At 42.9% G+C, this 23,059-nt stretch overlaps 1 protein-coding gene across 3 annotated transcripts in view; it reads left to right on the top strand.

Annotated features, from left to right (window-relative positions):
• Positions 1-13,020: 13,020 nt before the first annotated feature.
• The window catches only part of DEPDC1B (DEP domain containing 1B), a gene marked incomplete at both ends in the record, with an annotated part of 54,445 nt that continues 44,406 nt past the window's right edge, over positions 13,021-23,059 (top strand). For all 3 annotated transcript variants that reach the window (XM_084234216.1, XM_084234217.1, XM_084234218.1), the window contains 2 exons: positions 13,021-13,068; positions 19,551-19,816. In XM_084234216.1, coding sequence (XP_084090342.1) covers positions 13,021-13,068; positions 19,551-19,816 — 314 coding nt within the window. The remainder of the gene's footprint in view (positions 13,069-19,550; positions 19,817-23,059) is intronic.

Below are 23,059 nucleotides of genomic sequence, written 5' to 3' on the forward strand. Positions count from 1 at the left end.
GCCTGAAACTGGGACCCGCAGCTCGTGGGTTGTGGGGCAAGACTAGCATTTTCCCTCCGTCACCTATTGGCAGTGAGCCATTGGAAAAGGGGTGGTTGCATTGCACCCAGTCTCAGAAGCTGCTTGTGAGCAGTACAAGAGGCAGCAGGTGACGGGCATTTACTGCTGGCCATAAGTGGCCCCACTGGGGCCCAGGCTGAAGGCAGAGGCCAGCAGTGATGGGGGGCAGCAGTGGTTCCCCTGCCACACTACCCCAAGGCAGGCAACCCCTGGTTCAGGGCTGCAGGGAAGAACTTGAACCCCCATGGGACCAGCTCCAATGTATCTCCCTCCAGGGGCCAGTGGTAGAGAGGCCTCTGGATTTGGTGCCTGGATTATAGAATAGACTGATCAGGTATGAACTATGAGCTGATTGGTGATTGGATGCAATCAGCCATAGGATTGAAAACAGTCTAATAAGACTTGTTTTTCGCGGACTTGGAAGGAGCATATAAGACAGGACAGGTGCCAGCTTGGGACTCTCTGTTCCTGGGAAACTGACTCTGTTTCTGGCCTCCGGAAATAGAAGAAGGACCTCCAAAAAGAGGAAGGAAGCCAAAGAGTTTCCTAGAGCCTGGGCTTGCCACACCTGGTTCCGGCCTGATTTTGACACCACCTGGTGGGAACACAAAAGGCTGTGCTCATATCTCAGAGAGCTGTTTGTTGTTGGTGTGGACCACCAATTCACAAAGAGTTTTTAACAGTATTTCTGACACTGCTGCCTCCTGGTGACTGACACCACTGGTCAGTGCTGTCCAGCACTATTGATGGATGACCAGCACTCTGTGTCCAGGTCACCTCTGAGAGCTGGTAATAGCTCCTGATGATCCAGCACTGCCTCCCGATATTGCTGCCTCCAGTGCTGCCCACCCGGCCTTCAGACTGTTGCTGCGGCTGCTGCGGTGTCATCTCAGTGGCCCCGCCTATGAGCACCTCCTGCTGCGGTGAGTTGGCTCCTAGCCCGCTGCTTGCCTGTGCACCACACATTCCAGGCCCTTGACTGGACAGGACCATCTTGCATGAGGAGGTTATTGTTTAGGACTTCTGACACTGTGGACACTATCTGGAGTGAGGTAGCCAGAGACTTGTGGTCCTAAGATGTCTTTGTTTCCCCTATTTGTTTTTTTTTAAAGATTTGTTTATTTATGCATACAAGATTTGGGGTACAGGCCAGAGATGTGGGGTGTGAGAGTATACACCAGAGACAGAGTGGGAATCAGAACAGTCAGGCTGACTGAAATACACTGCCGAGGGGAGCATCAGGTGAGACAGGAGAGGTCCGCCTCATCATGTGGGTTGCTCCCTGGCTGGCCGGAGATTGAACTCGTGCTGCAGAGGCTGTGGATTGCTTCATAGTGTGGTGCTTGACCCCTTGCGCCACCAGGGAGGCCCGTTTCCCCTATTTGTTAAATAAACCCCGTTGTGCCCCTGACCCTGAGTGGTCTTACAATTGTGTACGCAGATGAGAACCTGTCCTCTACTTGGTCACTGTCCTTGACCTGCTATGGGCCTCCCCCCCCATAGCAGTTTCGTGCCTACAGAATTCCCCAGGTGATGAACCCTATCAGCATAGTTATTAACAAATGCAGCATCATGACGTCTGTCTGCTTTTCCTGTCTGGCAGCCTGCTTCAATATTCTTGGTTCTTTTCCAAAATGGCCCTAGCATCCTTTCTCTGAAATGAAATGTTTGTTTGGCCATCTCATTCATGTTTTCACAGCTTTTGGGGAGCTCAATCCTCTTTCACATCTTCTGTGGTGTATTGAAAATGCATCGTTGGTCTGGGCATTAGGGAAAGAGAACGTTACCTCTGCTTTTCCACCCTCCATTTTCTTATCTAAATGGATAAACCAGTTGAGGTAAATTTCTACAGGCAGAACGAAAGTGTTTCAGACCCCTTCAGCTGTGGTAGCCTCTTCACTCCACTGCCCTCTCCAGAACACTAGATGGGCTCCCAACCTTGTCCCCCCAAAACCTGATTTCAATACATTCATAATGATTTATTGGCTACTCCTTCATCCCTAGCAACTCTCCTGTGCCTGTCCTTTGCCCATCTTTCTATTGATGCCTGTTAAAAGATAAACTGAGGCATATTAAAATATTAAGGGTTATTTGAGCAAAATCCCATTCCAATGGAACAGCACCAAATCAGAAGTGGTCAGGAGCTCACTGTGGACAGGAGGAGGGGTGGAGGAAGCAGTTTAGCAAGGGTGAGGAAACAAAGAAAGGAAATGATTGGCTACAATTTAAAGTCTAGTTGGCTGTTTATGTGTGACTTTGTTTTTGACTTTGTAACAATGAAACATGCACAGGATTAGATTTTGGTTTACTTAGCTCTCTAGCCACCTCAGTCCAGGGCCTTTGTGTTTCATTAATTTAACAAGTCTTTGCACTTTTTTTAAACAATGGTTCTCATTACATTTACATAGCACTACTTTGCTTTTTCACTTTAAAATGAAACAATTAAAATTGTTTTTAAATGTTTTTTATCTCTTCATTTATTTTTATCTTTTCTATGTCTTTAATCTCTACAAAAACTGTAGATTTACAGTTATAGAAACACCCTTAGGATGGCTATAGAAAACAGTGTCAGGAAGAATTAAAGAAATTGGAACCTTTGTGCATTGCTAGTGGGAAATTAGGATGGTACAGCCCCTGTGAAAAATACTATCAAGTTCATCAAAAACTTAAAATAGAATTACCATATATGACCAATAAGTCCACTTTGGGTCATATAATCAAATAGTTGAAAGAAGGGACTTTTTTTTTTTTTTTTTAATAGAGGCATGCTTTATTTATTTGTTTGCTGGTTTGTTTGTTTGTTTTGTTTATACATGCACTGGGTACAGTCAGAAGCGCGGGAGGGCGAGAGAATCCACCAGAGCCAGAGCGGGGAGCAGAGCAGGCAGAAGGACCGAAGTACACTGCTGAGGGGAGCAGCGGGCGGCAGGAGAGGTCTGCGCGCCATGTGGGACCCTCCTCCGGTGGCCGGGGAGCAGCCGGGGATCGAACCGGCGCCGCAGGGGCCGCGGGCAGCTTCGCAACCCAGTGCTCAACCGCTGCGCCACCGGGGAGGCCCGAAAGAAGGGACTTTTAAAGATATTTGTATACTCTTGTTCACAGCAACATTATTCACAACAGCCAAAAGGCAGAAATGACCCAAGCATACAACAATAGAGGAGTGGATGAACAAAATGTACACTCTCACCATGAAACAGTATTTAATCTTAAAAGAAAGGAAATTCTGACACCTGCTACAACATAGATGAACCTTGAGGACATTGTGCTAAATAGAATAAGTCAGTTACAAAAAGACAAATACCGTATGGTGTCAAACGTATATGAGGTACCTAGAGTTGTCAAATTCATAGAGACAGAAAGTGGAGGGTGTTTGCCGAGGGCTGGGGGAAAGGGCGGAGGGGGCAGTCTAGTAGGTAGAGAGTTTCAGCTTTCGAAGATGAAGAGTCCTTGAGAACAGTTTCATTTAGCATTGGAGTTTTGTGTAATGTTAAGGAATCACAGGCTCTTTCTCTGGCCTGCTCTGCCCTCCTATTAGTTATCATGTAAGAATCCCCATCTCTCAAGCTGCACCAGCCCCCACAGACCTCAGACCTTCCCACTCTGCATTCACCATTCCCACTGCTATTTTTTCTACCTCACACTATTTCCAGGCTTGGGAAAGACCAATTTTCAGTGGTACCACCTCTAAGGGTGGTAAAAAGACATGTAAAGTAAGGGAAGGGTGCGGCTAAGTGTGCGGAGACACGCCCTTCATGCCTCTCACCTCCCTTTCCTCCTCCCAGAAGATCCAGACACACGACCGGTTGCTTATTCCATCTTTTTTTTTTTAACTTTTTAAAAAAGATGTATTTATTTATGCATACAAGAGCTGGTGTATGGCCAGAGGTATGGAGGGTGAGAGGATTCACCAGAGACAGAGCAGGGAACAGAACAGGCAGATTGACCGAAGGACACTGCTGAGGGGAGCAGCGGGCGAGTCAGGAGAGGTCTGCTGTGCCATGTGGGTAGCTCCCCGGCTGGGGATCAAACTCGTGCGGCAATGGCTTTGGACAGCTTCATAGGTTGTGTCTTTACCCCTTGTGCCACCAGGGAGGCCCTATTCCATCTCTTTCCCTTCCTCAGGGACCTCCAGCCTATTTTCAAGACTTTTGAAGCCTGTTTGCTTATTGACTTTGTGTATCTTTGTGTTCTTAAACTCTAACCTTATCAACTCCAATCACACTTTTGTTTTCTCAAACTGGGTATAAAAGAAAAAAAAGGGTAACAAAGAGCTTGAGGGTTGGGAGGAAGAGCACAGGGAGGAGTCCATTAACTACATTTCTATTGTCCGTAAAATCTTCAGAGAGCCACAAAATGGGTGTGTGCTTGCTTCTGTGACAGGAAATGACAGTGATATTTCACAGCCACCACCTGTCAACTCTCAGGTCACTGCTGCAAAGAGCCTTGCAGCTGGAAGCAAACATGGACCCTGCTGATCTTTTCTGGATTAGCCAACATTTATTTTAAAATACAGGTGTAATTATTCCCCTCTCCTGCTTTAGCCCTTCCCATTACTCAGAAGATAAAGACTAAAACTTAACTTGCCCCCAAGGCCCTATTGGAGTCAGCAACTGCCTAGCCTTCCTTTCAGCCACTCCCAAAGCCCCTTCCCTAACTCTTGACTGAATAAAGACCTCAACATTCTTATTAGTTTTTCAGATGCTCAAAATTCCTCTTTTTGCTCTGTCTGGAGCCCCCTCAACTGACTACCCCTAGCCCCTACGCCCCCAACAATGCCCCCAATATACACATAGCCCTTAACCTTGAAATAAGTCCTACCCATTTATCCTATCTTAGTTCTAGAGAAGTCTTACTTTAGAGTTGCTTCCCAACTACCCAGAGTATATCACATTCCCTAGACCTTGCGTAGAATTCAGTGTTTTTTTTTTTCAGCACTTACACTATTTTTATTTGAATATTTATATGATCCTCTGATTCATATTTGTCTTCCTCACTAGACTGTAAGTTCCATGAAGACCAGGACTATGTATCTTGCTTCAAATTTCATCCTACATTCCTGTACAGAGTAAGCATTCAAAAAATGTTAATATCAATATAGAAGTGTAAAGATGAAACATGAGGGCCTCCCCTGGTGGCGCAGCAGTTGAGCGCTGGGTTGTGAGGCTGCCTGCAACCTCTGCAGCGCCAGTTCGATCCCCGGCCACCGGCGAGGGTCCCACAAAAAAAAAAAAAAAAAAGATGAAACATGAGTTAATTCTTCATCACATTGGATCAGTTGTTGAGGCAGAGGGGGGTTAATTCAGAACACCTTATTTTCCGCCTGCCTAAATTTGAAACAAAGTTGGAGATGGATGCAGCAACCAGCCAAATAAAGATAAAAATCTCACTATTAGTGCTGAGAAATGGTCTGAGAAATACTATTCCAATTAAAAGGAATAGGGGCTCCTTGGAGAAATGCTTGATTTCAGATCTGGGGGAGGACATATATAGAGGAGCTTGAAATATCAGAGGGTAAAAATGATGTTGTGGTTAAATAGTTAAAAATGCCCCGTTCTTAAAAGATACCTATTGAAATATACAGGTTCACTTAAAAAAAAAAAAAAGACATTGTGTGTGCTGGTGTCTGATGAATAGTGAGATGGCCATCAGCACAGTGAAAATAGTGGAAGACATAGGTAGAGAGTATTTAGGTGTCACTGGACTCTTTTCTGAACTTTTCTGTAGGTTTAAAATTCTTCCAAATAAAAGTTGGGGAAGCAAGCAGTTAGGAAAAGAAGGCTTTATATCAGTTACTGCGTGTGCTTCCTGATCCTTCCTCATACCAAAGTTGAACAAACATAGCTTGTCATAGCTATTCCTGACTAGTGTAGACTTCTCCCACCTCCTACTCCCTCCACCCCTTGCTGTAGGGCCTATTAAATAAAAATCATTGCTCGGAGTAGCAGTAGATGTTGTAGGTAGGCAAATCCCACAGAAAACCTATCAGGACCTGAGTCATGCTTGCTCAGTTTTACCTCCTAAATTCACTGTTCAGACAAGTTACAGGGCCAGAAATATTCTTTGAGGGCATAATGTGTTAAATTACAGTGTGATTAGAATCACTTGAGGCTCCTATGCCCAGGACATACCCTGAAACAATCTAGTGATAGTCTGTGGAGGTGGAACACATGCACCAGTAGGTTTTGAAGTTTTCCAGCTGAATCCATTGTGTAGACAAGTTTGAGAGCTGCTGCTCTGAGGTAGTGTCAACATGTGGAAATGTGATTAAGTAAGGAATAAGTGCTCATTCCAGACACCAGTCAGGGAAGAAAAGCCACCGATCTGGTTCTGGTAGGCTCCCAGCTTCTGATAGGATGCACACTCAGAAGAAAAAAGTGCTCCTTGCTCCTATATCCATCCACCCACATAGAGATCCTTGGTCACAGTATTGCAAAATCTTCTCATTAGTTCTAGGAGCTATTTTGTAGACTTCATAGGCTTTCCTACATAGACCATAGTTGCCTGCAGATATAAAGTTTTATTTATTCTTTCCAATATGAATGCTTTTAATTTCTTTTCTTGCCTCATTGACTTAGCTAGAACCTTCAGTATGATGTCAAATAAAAATGGTGAGAACAGACATCCTTGTCTTGTTGCTGATCTTAGGTAGAAAAAAATTCAGTCTTTTGTCATTAAGTATGATGTTAGCTGTAGAGTATTCATAGAATTTTTTTCCACAGTGCTGTGCTTAACCCCTTGCACCACCAGGGAGGCCTCTGTCTCATAATTACTTTCTAAATTTTTCCATTTTTATTATTTGCACAATTGGTTGAATTGTAACCCAAATAAATCACACACTGTGATCAGTTGTCTTGACTTTTAAATCTCTTTGGGGTCCTCCTTCTGTTAGGGGGAAAGGATCAGGGTTACCCTGTAACACCTCCATCCTTTACCTTCCCCGTTCCTTGTGATCACACATACCTGGTCATTTATAGAATCTGCCACGTTCCAGATTTTGCTGATTGCAACTCCTTATCTTCTTTTATCCGCTGTATTTCTTGAAAATTGGTAGCTGGAGCATAACAATAAGGTATGGTCATGTTTAATTTTTTTAGACAAGAATTCTTAGATGATGGAGTGATGGTTCTTGTCTCTATTAAAGCTTTTAACCAAAACATAGTTATAGCAATTTTCATTGTAGCTCTGGAGTTACTCAGGCTCTGTCTTGAAACTCCTATCTCATTATACCGCCTCTGTTCCCATTTCCTTGGAATCTGTACTTTCCCTGGCCCCGTTTGGAGCCCTGACTTGACTGTCCTCATGGTCTCTGATGTTCTGTTAGGGCACTGCTTATGATGAACAGGCGGAGGCACCTTCTCCCAGGATGCTGCCCAGTCTCCAAGAGACTCCTGGTGGGGTCTGCAGAATCTCACCTCCAGGCCTCAGCTTGTCCTTGGGAGGGATCAGATTACAAAGGCATTTTTCTGGATAGTCCTTTGGTGGCTCCTCTCCTCAAAAGAGCAACTTTCAGAAGAGCTGAATCAGGCTTGGCATCTTTTTAAAAAATTTTCTTTTATTTTTAATTAACGTAGGTGTATAACATTATTTAAGTTACAGATGTACAACATTATAATTCAATATCTGTATACACTACAACACGATCAGCACCAAAAATTGTTTCCCTCCATCACCATACAGTTGACCCCTTTTACCTATTTCACCCTCTCCCAAAACCGATTTCACCCTCTCTGGGAACCACCACAAAAATGTCAAGGACCTCACTGTCTATGTTTTCTCCTATGTATTGATAATATATGGTTTCATGTCTTACATTCATGTCTTAATTAATTTTGAAGTTTTTTGTGTTTGTGTAAGATAGTGGTCTAGTTTCATTCTTTGCATGTGGCTGTTCAGTCTTTCCAACACCATTTATTAAAGAGACTATCCTTTCTCATTGTGTGCTCTTGGCCCCTTTGTTTGTAAATTAGTTGTCCAAGTATGTATGGGTTTATTTTGAGGCTCTCATTGACATCTGTTTTTTAAATAAAAGCCTCCAGGGTGTCTGGTACTCAGGGAGTTTGGGGCCACTTCGCAGAGAGCTCTGGGCTCACTGTCCCTCCTAATTCCTCATTGAAGCTGAAATGGAGCACTGCCTTGTGGTTAATTTCTGGAGCAACCCAATCAGAGACTTTTCAGAGAAAGCTAGATAAGAAAATGCAGTTAAACAGGTTTGAATCTCTAGAAAGTCTCTCTTCAATTTTAAATGAAAAGGTAAATCCACGACTAGGTTATCCAGTCAATCTTGAAACCAAATGCTGTGTTTTGACCACTAAATAAAATCCTTTCATCTCCCTCCTTCACTTATCAAAGTTGGTTTTTGGGTTACAATGTGGATGGACTAAACTCCTGGTAATTTGGGAGTCGGTTCCTTTGCCCTCTTTGGTCTGGGGTAAATTCTTCCTTCTTTCTTACATGGTCAAAGATCTGTGTCAGTTATCCTGGGAATCTGGGGGAAGACTAGAAGAGGTATGAGAGGGTCGGCTCAGGCCTGGTAATGTTTTTTGATCTGAGGGCTGGTTATATTAGTGTATAGAGTAGAGGGGTACTCTGAGCTCCCCCACAAGCCTGCACACTCTAAAATGTATTCTGCCATCTACTACATAAAGACAAGGTATGCTTTTCTCAGTGTGAAAGAAATTGAATAAGATAGTGTGCACAGAGAGAGAAGAGAAGAAAGGAGAACCATTTCCCAATAAAACACCCAAAGCCACCCATCCCCTTGGTAAATGCCCAAACAAGGATGGCAGAAAGTGGGCTATTGAGGCTCAATAGGGCAAGTCTAAGGCACCTTGTGGAGGGGGACCACAGGAAAGGGGCAGAGGGACCAGCATCTCTGGGACAAAAGGAGCAAAATCAAAGTACAAACCAAGCTCAAGGTTGCCATTGTCAGCCTCCCCACGCCTCCTCCAAGTGTCTCTATGTGTCTTTTTTTTTTTTTTTTTTTATAGAGGCATGCTTTATTTATTTGTTTGCTGGTTTGTTTGTTTGTTTTGTTTATACATGCACTGGGTACAGTCAGAAGCGCGGGAGGGTGAGAGAATTCACCAGAGCCAGAGCGGGGAGCAGAGCAGGCAGAAGGACCGAAGTACACTGCTGAGGGGAGCAGCGGGCGGCAGGAGAGGTCTGCGCGCCATGTGGGACCCTCCTCCGGTGGCCGGGGAGCAGCCGGGGATCGAACCGGCCACGGGCAGCTTCGCAACCCAGCGCTCAACCGCTGCGCCACCGGGGAGGCCCTCTCTATGTGTCTTGATTCCATATGTCTCCCTTCATGTCTCCTAAGTACCTGGTGCAATGCCCAAACTGAGAAGAAAGTGTGTCTTTCTTTACATCTTTCTGCTCTACCTGCCTCCTTCAAGTCTTCTCTTTGTCTCCTTCAGCTTCTCCTCCCCTCTCAGCAACACCCGCCATTTGGTGGGACAAGGGACATGGAAACTTTTTATGGTTAGATTGTTAGGTTACACTCTAACAATTCCTCTCTGAAACAGTTATAAGGATGTGTTCAATTTGTTGAAACCTCCAAACCATGCACAGCTGATTGGTGTGGTTTTCTCTCTATATATTGTAATGCAATAAAAAAAAAAAAAAAAGAGAAAGGCATGAAAGAAGAAAATCTGTTTAGGCATAACAAAAGAAAAATATAAAATATCAAGTAATTATCAGTTAGGCAAATGGCCTCATGTTTTATTATGTTTTATTTTCAAGCTAGTTTCAGTTACTTGGCTCTAAAAGAAAATAAGAGCAGCAGTGTGGTAGGCAAACACAATAGCCATTGTTGCCTTTGTTAGTCCTTCAAGATAACCCAAAGCATACAGACACAGTGCCCCAAACCCAGCTCACAGACCTTCCTTGTTCTCCAACAGCTTTTGCCTCACAGTCTTATTTCATCCTATTCTGGCTTAGTGCTGCTAACCACTGACTCGCTTTGACTCCTAGACCCTTCTGTTTGTTTGTGGTCCATGGGCCTTGGTTCCCAGAATCCCCTGCTGCCACCAGGAGATGGAAATTCCCTGTGCACTATCATTCCCTGCGGGAAGCAACCCTTGCCCTAAGCACCTTCCTATTTACAGACAGTGAGACTGACTGTAATGTATCTTTGTGTAAATACGAAAGCAAAATTCTACTTTATATTTGAGAACTATCCTTTTTGACTTCTGAATGTCAAAACCAACTAATCAAGTAACTAAAACAAACCTAACTCCAGAGGTGTTTTTTTTTTAAGATTTATTTATTTATGCATACAAGAGCTGGGGTACAGACCAGAGATGTGGTGGGGTGGTGGTGGTGAGAGGACTCACCGGAGACAGAGTGGGGAACAGAACAGGCAGACTGACTGAAACACATTGCTGAGGGGAGCAGCAGGCGAGATAGGAGAGGTCTGCTTTGCCATCTGGGTTGTTCCCTGCTGGCCCGGGATCGAACTCATGCTGCAGAGACTGCAGATTGCTTCATAGTGCACTGCTTAACCCCTTGGCCCCCAGGGAGGCCCACTCCATAGGTTTTGGAGGCAAAAGATCTAGGTGCAAGGTTTAAGGTTCAAATTCTGTTAATTACTACTGCAGAACACTTAGCTAAGAAAGTCACTAAATCATTCTGAAATTTAACTTCCTCAGAGTAAATGGTGTTATTTGTATTTACATAGTTCTGTATTTACAAATAGTTACAAATACTGTATTTACAAATATTTACAAATAGTTACAAATACTATTTGTATTTACAAATAGTTCTGAGGATCAACTGAGAAAATGTGAAAAAGCTTTGAAAGTTGCTTTACAAATGTAAGGATTATAATTTATCTCTTATAAGAAATGGGTGCCTCTTTCCAAAAAGAAACTGAGGCAGCTTATGATTCATTTATAACATCAGAGAAATAAGTAGAAAGTAAAGTCAGAAAAATGAAATAGTTCATGATTATATTCTAGTTAGGAATTGATTACAAATTTGGCTCTAAGTTCCTACTAGACAAGTCAGAGATATTCAATTATAATAGTCATGAATCTATCAGACCCAAAAAAGAAGTTAGTAATTTGTGTGTTCTTATGAAACCTCCCCTCCTCCCACCCCCACTCCAATAGAGGCGCTGCAAGGCAAGAAGTTTTCCTTCTTTTGTGCCTGGATCATAAGACAGGAAAATGTAGATTGGATAATTTTTTAAAAAAGATTTATTTATGCATATAAGAGCTGGGGTGCAGAGCAGAGGGTGTGTGTGTGTGTGTGTGTGTGTGTGTATGTGTATGTGTGTGGATTGGGGAGTAGAACAGGCAGATTGACTGAAATTCGCTGCTGAGAGGAGCAGGGGGTGAGACAGGAGAGGTCTGCTGCACCATGTGGGTCTGCTCCCTGATCTGGAATCAAACTCCTGCTGCCCCTGGCTGTGGATAGCTTCGTAGTGCTGAGACTTAACCCATTGTGCCACCAGGGAGGCCCTGATTGGATAATTTTTTAAAAGATTATTTATTTATACAAGAACTGGGGTACAGATCAGAAGCGCAGGAGGGTGAGAGAATTCACCAGAGCCAGAGCAGGGAGCAGAACAGGAGGACGGGCCAAAGACAAGGCTGAGGGGAGCAGCGGGCGAGGCACGAGAGGTCTGCTGTGCCATGTAAGGGTCTCCCTGCTCATCCGCAGCGCCACCGGGGCGGCCCTGATTGGATAATTTTTAATGAACCCAATCAGGTAAGTAGAGTATGTGTGTGTGTGTGTGTGTGTGTGTTGGGGGGAGGGAAGGGGGGTGTTTCACTTATTCAACTGGGGTATCTGTGGAGAGAAGATTGTTGTAAGCTCAAGCATGGAAAGTCACAGGAAAAACGCTAAGATCTCCCTTCTGCTTCAATTTTAGTGTCAGTGGAAACATTTTTACATTAAGATCCTTGTTTTCTTTTTTAAACTGTCTGATAAAGATTCATTTAATGGAAGTAAAAATTGTCTTCATTGCTTTTTCTTATTAAAAAACTACTGCATACTTATCATCCCAGGACGTTTGGCTTTTCAACATGCAGCTGAAAACAAACCTAAACCAGCTAACAGAGGAGGGAAAACCATAAAGATGGGACAACGGTAGGATCATTTCTTCAGCCCCTGTCCTGTGTGACCAAAAGTGGTGACCTTACTAGGCTCTTTGTAAATCAGACCAGCAATTCCTTGGAGGAAAATTCTAAGCAGAGCAAACTCACTCAACGCATGGCAAAGGACTGAAATTTTTAGTCTGATACTAAGCAGAACTTCTACTCCAGGGAGAGACTACGAAATCAAGCATCCAACGAAAACACAGGAAGCTGAATCCGGCCTCTTTTCCAGCTCTTTATTGTGCTTACATCCCCAGGAGACTCCCCCAGGCCCAGAGCTCTCATCTGGTCGTAAAAGCCCCTCCGCTTGCAGAGGACTCCACTGACTCCTGCCACCACCCGCTTCTCACCACCCCTTCCCTTAGCAGCACCTCCAGGTTCCTCGCGCACCAGGGAGGGCGCAGAGGGGCTCGTAGATGCGGCCCAGCTGCGCTCCAGTCTCTGATTTACCCAAACTCCCCGATCCTGCCGTAGGGATCGCCCGAGCGCGGAGCCGGCGGGCCGCGGGGTAGTCGGGGCGGGTCCTGCCCGCTAGTGAAGGCGGGGCGCGGGCAGCCCCGCACGGCTAGGCCGCGCCACCCAGGCGCGCGCGGAGGAGCGAGGGCGGGCAGTCGGCTTTGCCGGGGACGGCGCGCGCCCCCAGCCCCGGCGGCCGTTGACCCCCGAGGAGACGCGCGTCCGACGGCCGGGAAGCCCGGGGCTGGGACCGGAGTCCCGGCGGCCCCGCCCCTCGGCTGCGTCACGTGCCTCCGCGCCGTCCAATCAGATCGCGCAGCGCTGAGGCTCGCGATTCAAACTGCGGCGCCGCCTGCTCCCGGGATCGGAGCTGGCCGGGCCGCAGCCGCGCCGCGTGCGGGCCATGGAGCACCGCATCGTGGGGCCGGGGCCCTACCGAGCCACCAAGCTGGTGAGTGAGCGGGCGGGGTCCCTGGCCGAACCCTGGGCCCGGCGGCCCCCGGCTGGCTGGCCCACTGCGGACTGGCCGGTCCTCGCTGGCGCTGGGCGGGCGGGGCCGGGTTTGGAGGCGGGACGCGTTGGGCTGGGGCGGCCGGGGTTGGCACCGAGCGCAGAGAAAGGCTCTTTGGGCCTGAAGCCCGTCGGGTCGCGGATGGGCGATGCTGGCTGGGTTTTCATTAAAAGGCGCCTCGCTACTGCAGGGGAGGAGGAGGGAGAGGGCTCAGAGGGAGGAGCATAGGGGACTGGGGTGATGGTGCACGGGTGCCATGGGGAAGGAAACTCTATGGGGACTCCACCTGAGGGGGTGGGGGGGGGAAGCAAATATTGTTTAAAAATAAAAATAAAAAAAAAAAGGCGCCTCTGGATTTAAGCGCCTCATGACCAATTTGATCTTCCCTCTCTTTGTCCTCGGAACCCACTTCCCGAAGCGGGGAGAGGAAAGACCCGCTCGGTAACCTGTAACCTTAGGGCCCCCCAGCTTCTGCGAGCCTCACCCTCCGCCGCTGGCCTGGCTGGCTGGGCGTGTCTGCGCCCTGCGCGGCTCTGTGGTGACTGAGGTTCTAACGGTGCCCAGAACTAGGGTGGGTCGCCCTGGCTGCATTTCCGGCCCCAGGTGTTTTTGTTTCTGTCTGCACCCACCTAACCGAGGGGTTGGCTCGAGGAGTTGGCCCGTTTGATGACCCGAAAGAGCTTTGCAGACCCTCATGGTCCAGGGTGCTGCCTTTTCTCCTGGGAGGCGAGAAGAGCTTTGGTATCCAGAGATGTGAGGGGTGCCTGCTTTCTTTATGACCTGGAACAGGATCCGTTTTTCAAAGGATTGTCAAAATGGACAAAATGGTGATGATTTGGTAATGCATGGGGCAGGTTTTTAGGTGGATTTCTATGAAAGTTTAATGGTAATTTGGGAGGAAAGAACCTCACACCTTGATCGGTCACCACTTCTGGTCACAGCTGAGAAGTTACCCTATCCTGGAAAAGATGGAAATTTAGATCATACTCTTATTCAACTAGACATATGTGGAAGAGATGAAGATAGTGGGAAAATAGGCAATATAGTTTCCTTTCTAAAGCCAGTCACATTAAGGCCTGGGGCCTGAAGGTGTCAGGCCAGAGCTAAGAAGACCTGCTTCTGGAGAGAGAAACCATGGTTGGGGTGGACTAGGCTTTTAGATCACTTAAGAATCTGATAAACACTATCCTCTTAACAGAAAGTGTACAGGCAACATATATATTATATTTCACATATGATTTCAGGGACTTGGAGTCTGTGACATTGTTTCATCTGGGTTAGAACAACTCGTTTTTGCTCAAGATTCTGTGGGTCAGTAGTCTGGGTGTCTGGTTCTGCTGGGATCACTCATATGGCACTGTTTTCTGGTGAGTTGCCTAAGACTGGATGGTTTAAGTTGGCAGGTTGACTTGGTTCTGGCGTTTACTGGGTTAAGTGTTTCTAGAGGGTTAACTCCTGCATTTTTTTCCACATGGGATCTCATGATTTCAATATAACCAAAAAGATTTTGCTTGTAACTTTTTTTGTTCAAATCTAACGGGTCAAAGCAAGTAAAACTAGATGACTGGGTCATAGACATTCATCTCTACTTGATGGACAATGTGGCAACTTATATCACAAAGATCTCTGTGAACACCATGGAAGGAATTCTTGCTTTCATCTGTGAAAACAGTCTACTGTGGACATCCAGAATAATTGATTCATTTAAAGAAATTCAATAGATCTAAATTTAAGTTTTACTTTGGGTCTGCTTCCAAGAGGTATGGCTAGATTTAACTTAGTATTAATAAACTGTAATCACAATTGTATAGCATTGCATAGGAATATACAAAATGCTTAGTGGGCTAGAAAAGAATTCAAAATCAAGAAAGGTAATTTAATATTTCAATTCAGTGAGAAAAGGATGGCATAATTGACTTCATTTGGAAGAAAATAAAGTTAAGAAATCTTCTCTCTAAAAGAAAATTTTGGTAATTTTCTTCAGGGTAGGGAAACTTTCTTAAGAGAGTAAACCCTGCAGTCATAAAGAAAAAAGGATCTGTGTGTTTCCTTAAAATAACATTATCATCAATAACGAAGAGACCACATAAATAAATTGGTTTGGAAAAAATATTTCTAATATATTTGAAAAAGGATTAATACTCCATATTTAGTCACTCAATACATAGTAAATACATGTACTATATGTTAGACACTGTCCTCAGTTATGGGACATTCAACTAAGCAAAATAGACTAACTTTCCTAACATCTATGTAGTTAGATTTAAATAGTCCCTAAAGTAATTAAAGAAAAATAGATTAAAAAGTCCAATAGAGGAAGAAATGATAGTGACTCAACATGATGACAGGAAAATGCAGGCAAAACATGGAGCTATCATTTCTGGTACATAGATTAGCAGAGAGGAGAGTGACAACACCTAATGATGGCCAGAGCACAAGGCATTAGGTTCATGCATTGTTGGTACTTGTATAAACAAGGATTTATTTGTAAAACAACAAACTGGAAGCAGCTTCATGCCCAATAATTTGAAAAAATGGTCAAATAACTATGGAACATTCAGGAGAATGGGATAGATGATGACCCAGAAAGATATCCATGGTATATATTAAGTACAAAAGCATGTTGTAGGATAATGTCTACATTATCTGCTACATTATCTGTCTACATTATCTGCTTGATCTAATTTCTTAATGAAGAAGGCAAACAGCACCAACAATAATAAAACTATACACATACAGGTGAACATAGGTCTATATATGTCTATGTGTTTGATAAGTGTGCACTATCACAGTGTGCACTATTACTTACGTAGATAAAAATAACAAGTAGAACTGCTGACTGACCAGCCTATGCCAATTAATAGACATATTTACAGTTTTCAAAATTTTGGGTCCCAGAGAGCCACATCTTCATTATGTTAATGTGTAAAGTGCTATGCATTAAGCAAATTTAGTCTACATAATTGAATTGTGATTCAGTCAACATAAAGTAAATTTAAATTTTTTTGGTAAACTTTTCCCTACTCACTTCCCAACATAATTGGTCAGGTCTCAAATGAAAGCTGTTGGCAGAGAATTTAAAAAAATCATCAATCAATGACAAAATCTATATGGAAATGGTTTAAACCTATATTTTGTTCATAATGTTGCTGCCCATAAGCACATGGTTTAATGAAATGATCACTTGAGGAGGAAAACAGAACAGGATTCTTGATCTTATTCTGAGACTAAGAACTTGAGTAATATGTGCCAATTTGCATGTTCTCCTGGGATCTTGATTTCATCCTAAAATTTCTTTAGGCCTATAGAACAGATTGAACTCTGTAAATTTTAAAAAGATATTTTCCTGGAAATTTTATATATTATCCTTATTTTTGAGGGATATTTTAGTCTTTTACAAAGGTCTTATACAGCAAATGATCTCATTTGACTTCACAATGACCTGTTGAGGTAGGTAGGTAGGTAGATACGGAGTTAAATCTTCCTTTATGAATTCTTCATTGACTCTCTTTAATCATTATTCAGTTCCTTTTGCCCTGCTTTTCCTCCTTACATTCAGTTCCTCTTTCCTCCATTCCCTTGGTTTCCTTTTCAAATTTCCTTCCCTTTCTATTCCACCTTCAATTTACCACCACAACCAGACAATTCATATTTATCAGTTTTCAGCTTGGCAATCAAAAATTGTGAATTGTTCTTAAGGAGGATTTTAATATATGTGCATGTGTGTGAAGAATAGATGTATTAGCTTTTTTGTTAAGTGTAACATTACAGAAAAGAGTGTAAGTTTAAAATGTAGCACTTAAATTTTCACAAAGGGAGAGTTCCATTTAACCAACACTTAGATTAAAAAATATAAAATTACCTGGACTCTAAAATTCTCCCCTCCCCTTTTTGTCACCAAACAAACTAACCACTCTTATTTCTAAAGGATTAGTTGCTTTCTAACTTTCATAAATGGAATCATACAGTGTTTATTTTTCATGTCTGTTATTTCTTTTTTTCTTTTAAAGATTTATTATACAAGAACTGGGGTACAGGCCAGAGGTGTGGGGGGTGAGAGAATTCACCAGAGACAGAGTGGGGAACAGAACAGGCAGATTGACTGAAATACATTGCTGAGAGGAGCAGTGGGCTAGTCAGGAGAGGTCTGCTGCACCATGTGGGTAGCTCCCTGGCTGGGGATCGAACTTGTGCTGCAGTGGCTGCAGATAGCTTCATAGGTTGAGTCTTAACAGCTTGTGCCACCAGGAAAGCCCCATGTCTGTTATTTCTAATAGTATTATATTTCACCAGTTATTCATTTATGTTATTACATGTACCAATAAGTTCATTCTACTGCATGAATAAATTACACTTTATCTGTTCTCATGTTGGTGGGCATTTTGTTATTTTTGCCTATTGCAAAACATTGTATAAACATTATATTTTGGTGAACACACGTATACATTTCTATTGGAGATATATATATATAGATAGAGATATATATATATATAGGAATGGAATTGCTGTGTTGTAAGGTATGCATGTATTTAACTTTTATAGATATGACCAACCTGTTTTCATAAGTGGCTATAGTGTGCCAATTTATATTCCCTCTAGCAATGTATGAGATTTCCCAGTCATTCTTCATTCTCACCAGCACCTAGCATTGCCTGTCTTTTGCATTTTTGTTAGGTATATAATGGTATTGCATTATGAATTTCTTTTGTATTTCACTGATAAATGATGAGGTTGAATATCTTTGTATGTGTTATAGTAAATTTGGAGATGCTTTTTTTGTGAAGTGCCCTATTAAGTCTTTCCATTTTCTATTGGAGTGTTTGTTTCTTCTTGATCTGAATTTTTTCTTTTGTTTGATTTTGAAATTCTGTATTAGAGGGGCCTCCCTAGTGGCCTAGGGCTTAAGTCACAACACTGTCACCACTATGGCCTGAGCTTCATCCCAGGCCAGAGAGCTGACCCACATATGATACAGCAGACCTCTTCTGTCTCGCATGCTGCTCCCCTAAGTAGTGTATTTCAGTGGACCTGCCTGTTCTTCTCTCCACTCTGTCTCTGGTGAATCCTCTCACCGCTTGCACTTCTGGCCTACAGCCCAGTTCTTCTGTGCAAAAAAAAAAAAAAGAGAGTCTGTATATATTACTCTTCTCTGAGACTTGCCTGGTTTGTGTATATTTTAACTTCTTTAAGAAGTTGAAGAAAAAACTTGTAAATCTGGATAGAACATAACTTATGTGACAGTCTCAAATGAAATAGAAAGATTAATCAGCATAATGTAAAAAGATGTTTAAATTTGACCAGGAGGAAGCCATGATTAGGAATCAGAAGGGAATTAAATTGGGTGTGATTAGAAGGTGGTTTAATAAAAGTAAGAAAAGTGAAAGACTAGTCGGGCATTTCCTAGTTGCATAGGAGGCATACATGCATAGACCCCATGTCTGCCCTTTTACTAAGTGGTTGGTGTCATATATTCAGGAATTACTAATGAGACTGAGAAAGTTAGCTCTCAAGGATAGAAATGGGACAATAGTTGCTGAGGTGGTTAGGCAGAAGAGAATATAAAGTACAACCTGGAAGAAAATGCTTGGTTAGAAGGGAAAACAAGGAGCCAGTATTGGGCAAAACAAAAAGAATACTCTGACATCAGAGCTATAGTTGATAGAAAGAAAAGGCAACATTAGAAAATCTGATTTCATTAGGAATGCGAAAAGGAAGGAAGGCTCAGAGTTTGTGAAATGATGTATTTGAGAGAGTAGAGTCAAATAAGAGAGAATGGTTATGAGTTTCAGGACTTGGGGAGGACTGTCTGGAAGCCTATAATTCTAAAGAGATGTTGAAGTAATTTTATAGGAAAAATACTGTAAGTGAATATTTTGTTTCATCTAAGGATGGCTGATGAAGGCTGTCTTGACTTTGCTTAAAAAGGAAAATATTCTGTAGAATTTTTAAACATGCTTTAGACCAGGCAGTCTATCTTGTGCATTTTTTCCCCTCTTGCCATTGAATGTCTTTTGTGTAATAAACAGTCAATATTTGTTGAATGGGGAAAAGTCATATTAAACATAGGCTTCCAAGAAGTGAATTATGCTTATGAGGGTAGTTTTAGCATGTGTTTTTCATTAATGTAAAAATCCAATAAGTTCACATAAGAGGATAACTTGATGATGCCATATTTATTGAATGAATAAATACAATTTAAAAAAGTGCCTTTTCCTTAGAGCGTGATGGTTAGAAAATAAAATTTCAAAGCTTCACTGTTATTAAAGCAGTCTTAAATTGAAAAATTACATGGTCTTAAATATTTTGGACATAACTTCAAAAAAATCAGCTTAAATTGAAAAATTACATTGTCTTAAATATTTTGGACATAACTTCAAAAAAATCAGCTGAATTTTAAATGTCTTTCTCTTTTTCTCCTCTAGTGGAATGAAACTGTTGAGCTTTTTCGCACTAGGATGCCTTTACGGAAACACCGCTGTCGTTTCAAAAGTTATGATCATTGCTTCACAGCGGCTGAAGCTGTAGATTGGCTGCATGAACTGCTGAGGTGCAGTCAAAACTTTGGCCCTGAGGTGACCCGTAGACAAACAGTCCAGCTGCTGAAAAAATTCCTGAAGAATCATGTTATTGAAGACATCAAGGGAAGATGGGGGCAGGAGGATTTTGAAGACAACCGTCAGCTATACAGGTAGCAGTTTGAGTAAGCCTTCACTGGGGGGAGTACAGGGAGGACCAGTGGATCTGGTCAGCTCTGGTGACACTTCGGATGTTGAAGCATTTACCTTGTCCAGTGGAGTGAGCTTTTACTAGTGATTTGTTGAATGGGGAACTGAATATGTTGTTACCAGGGAACCAGATACAATGTTTCTTCAGCCCATAGAGTACCTCCTGGTAGTCTTTTGTTGCAGTGACTATAGTAAGGAAATATTGTCATGTCTTTTGCATACTTGGGAGAATGGCTGCAATAAATGCTTCCAGAGGATCTGAAAAGATGAAGTGTAGCTCTGGGTTGGGAATTTCTGAGCAGTGATTAGATGTGTATTCAGGGGATTAGTGACAGAGTGTGTCTGATCTTTAAGCCCAGGGCCCATATGAAGAATTTGCTAGAATTCTCTGATGTTTCAGATCAACCCTGGCAGAGCCTGGAGCATTGGCGTTTTTGCTCATAGTGCTATTTTATGATTGGACAAAATTACCACCAGATAATTGGAGGGAAATGGATGTCTTACTACATCCCACTGCATGCTAGGCTGAGTATTGCTGGAGGAGAGGATGTATGAGATTCAGGGGATGGGAGAAGAATACAGAGAAATGGAGTCACACAAGACCAGAAAAGTAGACTTGTTGACTTATCTACAGAGAGGCCTGCCAAAGTGCTAAGAATCTGAGAGGGATAAGGAGCAGAGAAATGGACAATATGGACCTTTTAATATTTGCTTTCTTTAGGTCCAATAGAAAAATAAGGAATATTCTCATAATACATTCAGTAGGGACATTTCATGCCCACTGGGACACCTGACTTTAAGCAGAATCACTGATTCATTTCTTTGGCTCCTTCATGGATTAGTTGCTGGAAAAGCATCAGCACACAGGGTTAAGAATGGTCACCAACACAAAGGCTAAGACCTGAGCTTGCTCAGGGTTAGTATCTAGCTTCCTCATGGGGTTTCATCAGCAGTTTCCAACTTCTAGATAGCAAACTTGTCATCTTGATTAGTTATCGCTAGAACTGACAGTTATTTCTGGCTTTGTTGATTCAGTTTTTAATTGGGGTCTTGGGTGATGTTAGGATGAGCCCATAGTGCTTATTAGCACCAGGCAGTGGAGGCTTTTTCCCTGGTTCCACATGCCATACTTTGCTGGGGATCCCTAAGTGATTATTTCTCTTGGGAAATACTAATTGCTTATACCCTATCAATATTTATAGAAAAGTTCTGAGAGATTCTCTGGATGAGTAACTACGAATCTGTTCTGCTGTGACATTAAATTGGCTACCACCCTTTGAGTCCCAGGAGACTTCAAGAAAATCCTCAGGAGAGTAAAATATGAGCAAGCTCTAGGAGCTGACCATACCCAGCACGGATTGTCAGAGCATATTCACTTCAATATAAGACTTAACTCATGTCTCCCCCTCCCCCTTTAAAAGATAGAGTGCATAGACAGACTCAATTTGTCCATTCAATAATGTCACCCCTCCTCCCCCTGCCCTCCTAGCATTTTGTATACAATACTTGTGAACTGTGAAGGGAACAGTTATTTCCTTTCATTATTTACCACCTGAAAACTCATAGTTTTCCATTTTATTGAGTGGAAATTCTGCAAGTTACCCACTGATGTTTGCCAATTTCTTGGATTAATCTGGAATGAAATCTATTTAGACATGTAAATCATTAGTTGAGGAGTGCATGCCTTGAATTGGGAGTAAGCTAATGAGAGTGGAGGCAGTGTTGCTTGCTTGCAGCTTCAGGGACTGGGCTCAGAATCCTCAGAGTAGCATGCCAGTGCTGCCAAAAGAGGGCGTAGGCTGCCCTTCCTTCTCTATTTCAACTGCCTTTCATAGTTGAATAGCCTGTCTGCCAATTTATTAATGAAAGACAAGGGAGATTAGGAGTTAGAGGAAGGTTAGATTTGAAAATAGGTAGAGAGTCACTAAGGTGGGGAAATTCTGGAACATGCTTCTAAATATCTAGCTTTTTTTTTTTTTAAATATCAAGCTTTTTGAAAGAAGACTTTATGAGTAATATCAAAAAGGCTAGAACAAATAGCCTAGAGTTCTTGCTGGAAAGAAAGGAACTCACATTCTAGAACACCTATCATAGTACCAGGCACATAACACAATTGTCCTTTAATTCAACACTTGTAGATTCAGTGGTATTATCCTAATTTTATTTTATTTTATTTATTTATTTTTGTTAAAGATTTATTTTTATTTATTTATTTACAAGCACTGGGTACAGTCAGAAGCGCGGGAGGGTGAGAGAATTCACCAGAGCAGGCAGAAGGACCGAAGCACACTGCTGAGGGGAGCAGCAGGTGGCAGGAGAGGTCTGCGCACAATGTGGGACCCTCCTCCGGTGGCTGGGGAGCAGCCGGGGATCGAACCGGTGCTGCAGAGGCTGCGGGCAGCTTCGCAACCCAGCGCTCAACTGCTGTGCCACTGGGGAGGCCCCGGTATTATCGTAATTTTAAAGATGAAAACATTAATAAGGCTGATGTTACTAATTTGTCCATTTAGTCAATGAGAGTCTGGATCTGAACTTAGGTTCTTGTGGTATATGTCAGACTGCCTCCATTTCCATAACATAGCTTATTAAATAAATTAGTGAGTGAATGAGTAAATACACAGAATAATAAACAAGAAACATTTGGTGTTTTTTATAAGTTTATATATTCCAGTAATGTATATGAGTCATGTAATACATTTTAAGTGGTAATGGTAACTACATTCAGGAAATTCTTAAAGGAGGAAAGATCCATCAGCTTAAATACTTAAATACTTAAATCCATCAGCTTAAATATTTAGGATAGGTGTTCTGTGGGTTAGAGAAAGGCATAGTTAGGGAAAAACACAAAATATAAAGGCTTTTGTAGAAATTTTTTTTAAAGATTTATTTATTTATTTATACAAGCACTGAGTACAGTCAGAAGCGCGGGTGGGTAAGAGAATTCACCAGAGCCAGAGAGGGGAACAGAACAGGCAGACTGACGAAATACACCGCTGAGGGGAGCAGCGGGCACAGCAGGAGAGGTCTGTGAGCCATGTGGGACCCTCACCCGGTGGCTGGGGATTGAACCGGCGCGGCAGAGGCTGCAGGCAGCTTCGCAGCCCAGTGCTTAACCACTGCGCCACCAGGGGAGGCCCTGTAGAATTTTTTAAAGATTTATTTATGCATACAAGAACGGGGGTGTAGGCCAGAGATGTGGAGGTGGG

This window comes from Talpa europaea, assembly GCF_964194135.1.
Source record: "Talpa europaea genome assembly, chromosome: 5".
Lineage (NCBI taxonomy): Eukaryota > Metazoa > Chordata > Mammalia > Eulipotyphla > Talpidae > Talpa > Talpa europaea.